The 9,934-nt window shown below is 43.6% G+C and overlaps 1 protein-coding gene across 1 annotated transcript; it reads left to right on the top strand.

Moving 5' to 3' along the window:
* Nucleotides 1-400: 400 nt before the first annotated feature.
* Nucleotides 401-7,688, top strand: alpi.1 (alkaline phosphatase, intestinal, tandem duplicate 1). The gene is made up of 11 exons (XM_048977485.1): nucleotides 401-1,319; nucleotides 1,697-1,816; nucleotides 2,536-2,651; nucleotides 3,157-3,331; nucleotides 3,909-4,081; nucleotides 4,197-4,331; nucleotides 4,527-4,602; nucleotides 6,105-6,243; nucleotides 6,439-6,629; nucleotides 6,716-6,832; nucleotides 6,996-7,688. Exons 1-11 carry the CDS (start codon nucleotides 1,235-1,237, stop codon nucleotides 7,265-7,267), a joined length of 1,599 nt encoding a protein of 532 aa, XP_048833442.1. The 5' UTR covers nucleotides 401-1,234; the 3' UTR covers nucleotides 7,268-7,688.
* The last annotated feature ends 2,246 nt before the right edge of the window (nucleotides 7,689-9,934 follow it).

Here is a 9,934-nt window from a genome sequence, read left to right as displayed (position 1 = left end):
TTAATATCCTGGTAATAAACCATTCATAATCCCTTGATAAGGGTAGCCTTATTGTAAAGGGGCACCTTAAATCTATTATATGTTATATATAATATAATTATATTATATGTTCTTGATGGGATTTCCCAAGTGGCATATTAATTCACACGGTAAGCTAGGTTCCCTTATGTGTAATGCCACATTTTTTTTTGTGCCTTAAAGTTGCTCCACGTTTTTGTAAATGTGTCAAGTAATGCTTGGAATTCATAAACTAAATGGGGTCTTGTATTCTCTGTGTGTCTCACTTTAGCTACATCCTACTAAATTTATCCTGTGAAAAAACATCAGGCTGGCAGGACAGTTCGCTGGGTGTTAAGTTTCCCTTTTTTGTGTTTGGATTCGTGCAGGGAGGCCACATCATGTGAGGCCTCCCCCCGTGGGGGACTTTCCTTCTTACCCTAACGGCATGATTGACCACATATGCCTCCAAACGACTCGTGGGCCACGGTTCAGCTTTCTGACTCACAGGCAGTGGCGCTGACGTCCTCCCCAGGAGAGACGCAGAGCTACCATCTCGGCTCACGCGCGACTCTCCGGCTCCAGTTAGGACCTGCTGGCCCCAGCCCACTACTTTCACACATAAAAGGCTGTTCTTGCGTAAATTAGTTTAATAGCCACTCAGTCTGTATTATCTCAGGAGAAAAGAATGCAAAACAATGAGCTTCCCAGCAAACAAATGTGAGTTTACTGCATGAAATACACAGAGGTGATCTGAAATATATTTCTAACAAAATACAGAGAAATGAGAGCATTTCAGTAATGTTGATTCAGTCTTAAAAATACAGAGATAAAATAGTTGCCTTTGCCGACATATAATACTGTTTTTTTTTAAGAAAAAATCGTAAAAGAGACTTGTGCCAAAGTTTAGGCACATGCCAATACAAGCCAGTCTTTTTGCACTGAAATTAACTGAAGCATGGAAACACACGTTAGAGTATTAACCACATCAAAGCCTCATGCAAATTTCAACAATATACACGCGGAGGAAGGAAAGCGGTGCTAAAAGACAAAAGGCCTCCAAGCATGTAGTGTCTCAGTGCTGTGTGGTCCCGGCCGGCTTCCCCTTCCCCTGTCCTGAGCCTATGAGCTGGCTGGGGGCCTCTCTTTCAACACACCCCGGGCTTTAAAAGGGCCAGGCTGGAGGTCTGTGGAGGCACTCGTGTCCTGCGCAGCTGTAGGAGGGCTCTCAGAAGCGATGCAGTCGGCGCAGAGCTGCCGCCCCGATCGGCTTCTCCTGCTTTGCGTCCTGCTCGTTGTCCCCAGCAACGTGCAGCTCACAGGTGAGGAGAGCGTCAGGTGGTGTGTAGGGGTAGGGCGTGTTTTGTCAGGGCACGTGCCGGACTCCCAGGTATCCCTGTGACGTTGCCCAGCTGCGGGCTGGGTGTCTGTTTCTCATCCTGCTTCTGTGAAACATTAGGATATAATCAGGTAGCTAAGCTTGTCTTTTATTGGAGTTTTTTTGTCACTTTTTAAGTTAAGCTCTGCAGCATGTTATTCAGAGTATTCACTTCAGTATGGTCACCTTCCGGAATCTGCTGCTGGGCTCTGGTGTGGCCTGTAGGGGCAGTACTTCACGACTGCTTCCGACACTGCTATGTTGCTGCTTAGGGTCACCCTGCTCTGGGTGTGTGACGACTGCTTCCTACCCTCTTGTCAGATACCCAGGAGAGAGAACCAGCTTACTGGAATGCCCAGGCCAGGGAGACCCTACAGGCTGCGCTGAAGTTGCGTCCACTGGACCATCGCGCTAAGAACATCATCTTATTCTTGGGGGATGGTAACCATGCACCAGCGGCCATATACATAGAAATACTAGACCAGTCTAAAGTTCTATTTGATATCCTTTGCAACACTGATGAAAGTACTCAAGCTATCTATCTAACCGAAAAATAGCTAGCTACCTGATATTCTGGAACAACAGGGGCTTCCACTGTTAACAGATAACTAAATTTGAATCAGAACAAAGATTCTGATTCACTTCCTTTCAATGGGGTGATCAGACCCTTGAGTCACACAACCTTTACGAAACCGTAGAGCTATTCTTGTTGAACACTAAACCAAAACTCAACCTAGACCATCAGCCGCACAGGGATAGGATTGCTGTGCCACTGAGCCTGAATGTAGCATCCAGTCTCTCAGCACTATCATACTACCCGTGCCATCAGTTCTTAGACCATGCTGTAAAGGCACTCCTTAATGGGATCTTTGCTTTTATTGAGAATTATCTAGAAAGAATTTCTGTTGAGTCTATAATTAGAAATGATGTATTGAACTGAAAATGGTTACAGACCTGGAACTTCTTAGTCCTTATTCCAGTGTTTATGTTTTGTATGCTTTGAGCGGTTTTGAATGAACTCATTTGGATGTCGGAACTTAGAAGTCCGGTGATGCGTCTTTCCGTAGGAGGGCAGAGTGCCACTCCATTGCATATGAGCGGCAGCCTCAGGCCACTAGCATGGCCTGTGGCTGAGCCCCTGCTACCCCTCTCTGCTGCAGGGATGGGGGTGTCTACCGTGTCAGCGGCACGCATTCTGCGGGGGCAGATGGAGGGTCACTCAGGGGAGGAGACGTTGCTGGCCATGGATACCTTTCCGTACCTCGCCCTGTCCAAGGTCAGCCGGCCGGGCCGATCCTCAGACGCTCACAAGTGCGCTTTGACTTTGAGTGTAAATCAGTACATGAGTGTTTCTCTGTGTGCCTGTACATGTGTGTTTATCCTGCTTTCACAGTAACCTGATTCATGTCTCCTGTCACTTTAACACAGGCTCTTTGTCATGAAAACACTACAATTGTATTATTCAATGAGAAATTAAAGAGATGTAAGTTTAAGAAATGAAAGCTTGGCCCTTATAAATTACAACTTGGATAATATATAAATTGCACTGATTTAAAAAACCTGGGATCTCATCCAGGATGCTTCCCAACCTTATGCCCTGTGATTCCTGGGACCGGCTCCAAGCTAACCATGACCTTGTACTGAATAAGTGGTTGGAAGATGATGGATGGATGAACGGATGGATAATTTATACGCAGTTAAAGGAGAGTGGCTCAGCCACGGCGCCACAGTGGATTCTTATGATTTTATATATTGCGTTGTTAATGCTGCCGTACATGCAGACATACAGCGTGGACAAGCAGGTAGCGGACAGCGCGAGCACAGCCACTGCCTACCACTGTGGCATCAAGGCCAACGCCAAGACAGTGGGTCTCAGCGCTGCCGCTGTGCCATACCAGTGCAACTCGACCTTCGGCAATGAGGTGCAGTCCGTGCTGCACCGCGCCAAAGCGCAAGGTAATCCCATTCGCATTCGCTTACCCTACTCTCTGCATACTGCTCTGCAGTGATACAGTATATTCTCACAGGTGTATACATGTATGCACATATGCATCCAACACCAGTGTGTATATGTAGTGATCTATAGGCGGCCAAAGTCAAACTTATTTAAGATCATATGATTTCTGGAAATCATACTACATATGATACCTGGGATATGATGCCCTACAGTAATTCTCCCATCCTTTTGTTTATATTACCTACTTGCATAAAAGACACTGTAAATTAGCACATAAGTTTTAACAGTTTTTTTGCTAGATCACAGCCCTGTGCTGGATAAACAGGTGGTAGATGCATGGTTGGATTTTAGCTATTTTAAACCACTTGCATATTTAGCGTAGCAATTAATTGAGTTTTGGTACTTTGCATCTGCAGTAAGAGGTTCGCCAGCTGCTCAGAGCTGCTTTGAATAAACTTTCAGCTGACGGTATTGAGTGTATTACGTCATGCGCTGCTGTAGCTGCACAGGATCATATGGCCACAGTCGGGGAGTCTCTGAGACATCTGTTTGTCTCCACGTGGCTGCTGCCTCCAGGCAAATCGGTGGGCATCGTGACCACCACGCGCGTCCAGCACGCCTCGCCGGCGGCTGCCTACGCCCACTCAGTGAGCCGCAGCTGGTACAGCGACTCCGACATGCCCTCCAGCGCCCGGCGGCAAGGCTGCACGGACATCGCCACGCAGCTGGTCACCAATACTGACATTGATGTAGGAAGATGCATAGCGCTGTGGTCTGCTAAGCCTAACTCTAACCTGAACTCTATTTGACACAGTCACTGAGTGCGAGAGGACAATCCCAGAGCTCACTTCCCGTCTCCCTTAGGTGATCCTGGGTGGGGGTCGCATGTACATGACCCCAAAGGGGACACCTGACCCTGAGTACCCTACCTCCACCTCCCGCCAAGGGGACCGAAAGGACAAAAAGGACCTGATAGATGCTTGGCTGAAGGCCAGACAGGTAACTCGGCAACAATTTTGAATTAATTCATTTCAATGGTGTGTTTAGGGACAATAGAACCCAGTACTGAATCAGAACATATGAATGAATGAATGAATGAATGAATGAGTTATTTATTGAGGCCAAAGTGATTTGCAAATTAATGTTCAGTTTGTCCTGTTTTATGTTTTAATAATACTTTGTTCTGGATTTCAGTCAAGGAATGCACAGTATGTTTGGCACAAGGAGCAGTTTGATGCCGTGGATGTGACATCCACGGACAACCTCATGGGTAAAGTCATGCAGCATGACACATTCTGAAATGAAATGATGTCACGTGTTCAGGGAGCACAATGAAATTCTGAAATGGGGATGGATGTGGGCATAGGACAAATGACAGTAAAGGACAATATGATACAATATAGAATAAAAAAAAACATGACTTTACATAATACATAAGTATCTTGATATCTTTGTGCAAATTTACAATAATGCAGTAAATAATGAAAGGCATAGGAATTCATTCATCTCCTCTTGCTTTTTAAAGACACATACAGTATATTGATGTGTGAATAAAGCTTGGGGGCAAAATGCAGGCTCTGAACATTCTCTGAACATTCCCTGAACACTTTGCTGTGGCATATGCCCTCATTGGCCACCATATTAGGTGGACCTAGCTAGCACTGGGTTGGATCTTCCAGAACTACTTCAAGAGCAGATCAGTCTCTCTATACAGCACTGTGGTACAGAACTATTGTTTTTGCATTTGTGTTTGCTGTAACAAGTCTGGCCATTCGCGTCTGATCTCTTTCTTTAATGAGGTGTTTTCAACCGCAGAAATGCCAGTGACTGGATGTTTTTTATTCATTAGATGATTTTTTTGCAAACTCTAGACACTGTAAATCATAGGGAGGTGGCTGTTGCTGGGATGCTGGAAGCACCACGTCAGCCACCGCCAATCATATCATATTCAAAAATGCTTATATCAGGCATGCAAGCCATTCTAATGCTCAGCCAAACAGCACCTCAACTTAATGACCCTGTCTGTGTGCCTTATGTATTCAGCTGCAGTCACTTGATTACTATTTGGAGAAGCAGCCTGTTTGCATTTGCAAGCAGGTGTACCTAATAATCCATATATATATATATATGTCAATCCAAGTTACATTTCTGGATTGTGCAAATATTTTGGATTGGTTACCCATAATCCAAATACAGGTGATACATGAAGCAGTGTATGTTAAATCAGTGTTATATATCACAGTTCACAAGGCAGTCTTTGTGCAGAAAGGAAATGCTTCGTAAATGCTTTTTTTCCTTCATCTTTTATAAACATTTAGCTGATCCCACATTTTCAGGTCCTTCACCAAAAGTACACCTCTACCGCGGATGTGAAAGACCACAAATTGTTTAAAGTAAACACTGATCAGTAGCCATGTTAGGCGAAGTTAATTAGTCTGAACGGTGTCCAGTTAGATAGCATGTGTACTGACTCAGTCCTGTTACACATGCGATACAAAGATAAGAGTCTTACACACAGTATTAATATTAATATGACAGTATTAATTTGGTAAATGAGCTGCACTATATTTCTCATATCTGGGCAAAATTGGTCGCATGTTATGTATAGATAATTACAGCTTATAGAATTCCTGTGGCCTGTGCACTGCCTTTGTCGACAGTCAGTTAATTTGTTCTCCAGCTTGCACACTACCAGTGGTGCGTGAATTGGGTGACGTGCCAGTCCCTGGCCTCGATGGTCCTCTTTACACAGTGATCATGTTTCTGCTTCAGGCTTGTTTGAGCCTAAGGACATGAAGTTTGAGCTGTTCCGAAACAGCACACGAGACCCGTCCATTGTCGATATGACAGAGAAAGCCATTCAGATCCTCCGCAAGAACCCGAAAGGCTTCTTCCTCTTTGTGGAAGATAAGTATCTTACGGATGATATGACGGTAGGAACCAGTACAAATGGCTGTTCAACTAGGTAAGGTATCATGTGATATAGCTGTTAAAATCGTACAAAAACACAGGAGAGGTTTTAAAACATTTCAATTGTGATGTATGAATTGAAAGGGGAAGATCATAAATGGGTAAATGTAAAAGGTTTTATTTTCTGTGAATTAAGAGGGAGAATCGACCATGGGCATCATGACGGTATCGCTAAGCTAGCCTTGACTGAGGTGGTGATGTTCGACCGTGCAGTGAAGATCGCCTCCCAGCTGACAGACGAGTCCAACACCCTGACCATTGTCACTGCTGACCACTCTCATGTCTTCACATTTGGAGGAAATACCCCCCGTGGAAATCCAATATTTGGTAGAGCTCCTAGTTTTAAGTGTACAGAGTTGTATCTGTGTTTTGCTTTCCTTAAGCTTAATTTGTATTACTCTTACGTCAATCAGGTCTTGCACCCAAGAACGCAGATGACATGATGCCCTTCACCAGCATACTGTATGCTAATGGACCAGGGTACACGCACATCAATGGGACACGAGCGAACATCACAGCAGTGGATTACTGTGAGTTTGTGCTTGATTCTGCACACGGATCTGTGAGGGTTTTAGCTATTAGCTTTTCATATGCAGGTATTAGCCTTTAGCTTTTCATGTGCAGATATTTGTTGCTGGCCTGTCTTTCCCACAACACACTCATCCTCTTTCTGTCTGTCTATCTGTCCACCAGTGGATGAGGAGTACATGCAGCAGGCTGCGGTCCCCTTGGACTCCGAGACACATGGTGGAGAGGATGTGACCATATACGCCAAGGGCCCCATGGCCCATCTCATCCATGGGGTGAAGGAGCAAAACTACATTGCCCACGTGCTGGCCTACGCAGCCTGCCTGGAGCCCTATGCTGACTGCCCCTCTGACTCGGTGAGCCCCAGCGGGGCTGAACCTTTACACCCCAAGTTGCTCTTGTGCTTAGCTGCCATAATGTGGCTTGTGCCTACATGACATCGGCTACCATCGTCCCCCTCCCAGAGACAGTGCCTTCAGCGCACCATCCAAAAACTCCTGGAGGTAATCAACATACTCGATGGAGAGTATTACTCAGGAAAGTGACTTGATCCATTCTGTTTCCTCATAACTCTTGAATTGTTCTGATTTCTGCAAGATACCAAGCATTTTTATAGTTACATGATGTTTATGATATTTTTCAGACCAACGTTATCACATGGGAGACATACAGACATTAATAATAATGAATGTTTAAGAAATAATGAATGTTTAAGTTGTTGAAATTTATAAATATCACTTTAATAGATATTGAAACACAACCTGTACATCAGAATGTAATCTAGACTGAAACTAGTATAATTTTTTGGATCTGTTTTGGTAACTTACTTTTTAAATAATTCATAAACATGATTACAAAAAGGGATACAATATATATATATATATATATATATATATATATATATATAATTTCCTTTTATGCCCATTTGATGTACAATATTATGTTTTGAATAATAAAAGTTTTTGTGTCTCTTGGTATTATTTCTTTCTTTACAGCAGTTCTTTATTGTAAAGCAGTAAGGATGTGTTTGTATTTGAAATGACTTACACTGGATATCCATCCATCCATCCATCCATCCATTTTCTGGAACCACTTGTCCTATACAGGTTTGGGGGGGCTGTAGTCTATCCTGGAGCCTATGGGTGCAAGGCAGGGAACATCCAAGGATGGGGAACTAACCTATCACAGGGCAGACTCACAATACCATACACACGCACATACGGGCAATGTTGCAACTCCGACTAGCTTCAGTATGTTTTTGGATTGTGGGGAGTACCCAGACGCTACCCCACAACAACACGGGGAGAAAATACAAACTCCACACACACATGGAATGCTAGCAGAGACCACTGCACCACCATGCCTCCTCTGCACTAGATATAGCTTGCAAAATATCTGTAATTGAATATTATCAGCAACAGTGGGAATGCCCAGTTCCATTGTACAAATTAATTAACAAATTAATTTTTGACATATGTATTTGTGATGTATTTGTGTTTAATATTGTCATATTGTGCAGAGAGTTCCATATCCTTCTGGCTTGTTTTTTAATGTTTATATTCAATAGAGTCTCTTTGACAAAATTCTGCTTGAATAGTACAGTTTGTGGTGCCTTTGTGTCAAAAGAATAACTTAAATATAGTTGCCGGTTTAAATTTATCCTGAGTACAACTTGATGGTACACAGGCTTTATGGAATCTTGCAAATATGGTTCTGATCATGGATTTTCCGGAGCCTTTAACTGCCTGTAATAGAGCTGTAAACCCCATTATAACTCAATGATTCTTCTACCTCTACATACCAGTTAATGAAGGGCTTATTTTAAAGCTGCAATTCCTTGAACAGATGTGAGGTTTGAACTTGAATGAGTAAACACCAACACCAACGGTGTGGTTGGAATTTTTTTTAGGAAAAGTTGTCAGGCAGAAAACGGTCTTCAATAACAAAAAATATATAATTTTGTATCAAGATCCAATGTTTTGTTCTATTAAATGACATGATTTAATTTTCTTGGAATTAAGATAAAGATTAGTCGTTTCATTGTATTAATTAACCCATCCATTTTCCATACCTGCTTATCCAGCACAGTGTAGAGCACCAGACAAGGGAACACCTTGGAGAAGATATCAGTCCATCACAGGGCACACACACACACACACACACACACACACACACACACAGGTTTGTAATTATATCTTTGTTAGGACTCTCCATTAATTTCTATGGGGAAAACTCTAATCTCAACATGATGACCCTAACCCCTACCCAGCCCTAACCGTGACCATATGTTTACAAGCAAAACACGAGACATTTGGCATTTTTAGTTTTTTGATTAAATTCACGGATCTTTGTGGGGACCTTAAAAAAATAACACAAAGTCAAAATAACAGGTTGTTATTATATTGTGGGGAACATTTGGTCCCCACAATGTAACATAAACATAATCTACACCACACACAAACACACACGCACACACACTGAGCAATTTAAAAATTACTTTGCACTGTAGGGGAAAACAAGAGTAAAGAGTAAATCCACACAATACAAGGAGAATGTATGCCCCCCCCCCCCCATCCCAAACAGAGTGTCCCCACCTCTACAGGTGTGTGGCAGGATATTTATGGACACAACGGCTTCCGGGGTGAAACATGGGCAGCCAGTACTAGGGAGTACATTTGGGTATAATCAGTAGTGACATGTCCCTACCAAGACTGGGGGAGGATATGTGTTTTGGAGGGGGGGGGGGGGGTTGGGGTTGATGTGGTGCCTGCCAATGTTAAAATCAAACTTACACCCATGCTGCTGTAGGTCACTTGCCCCTCCTTCCTTGACGTCTTTAACAAGTAACACTGAGAGAGGCAGTAGATTTGTTACCAGACCTGGTCATGTAGCCAAAGCTATGACAAGTCCAAAAAGTGCTGGAATTAGGGGTCATGGTCACCATGAGCTGCAACTGCTCTAACCTTTCAGCCACAATGCTGACAGATTGGGGCTACAGAACCTGTAATCTCCACACCTCTGACTCTGGAGCTAGGATGTTTATATAGCCCAGAGAGCCTGCAGCAGGTCCTGGTCCGCTCACAGGTCACAGAGGGCATCTATGT

This window comes from Brienomyrus brachyistius, chromosome 15 (genome assembly GCF_023856365.1).
Source record: "Brienomyrus brachyistius isolate T26 chromosome 15, BBRACH_0.4, whole genome shotgun sequence".
Classification (NCBI taxonomy): Eukaryota; Metazoa; Chordata; class Actinopteri; order Osteoglossiformes; family Mormyridae; genus Brienomyrus; species Brienomyrus brachyistius.
This window is presented reverse-complemented; position numbering and strand designations above follow the sequence as displayed.

What these genes read in the sequence shown, in the direction of transcription:
- alpi.1 (XM_048977485.1), top strand. Translation starts at nt 1,235, where the DNA reads ATGCAGTCGGCGCAGAGCTGCCGCCCCGATCGGCTTCTCCTGCTTTGC. An exon ending in CATCTTATTCTTGGGGGATG is followed by an intron (nt 1,817 to 2,535) that starts GTAACCATGCAC and finishes TCTCTGCTGCAG; the next exon opens with GGATGGGGGTGTCTACCGTG. An exon ending in TCACCAATACTGACATTGAT is followed by an intron (nt 4,082 to 4,196) that starts GTAGGAAGATGC and finishes CGTCTCCCTTAG; the next exon opens with GTGATCCTGGGTGGGGGTCG.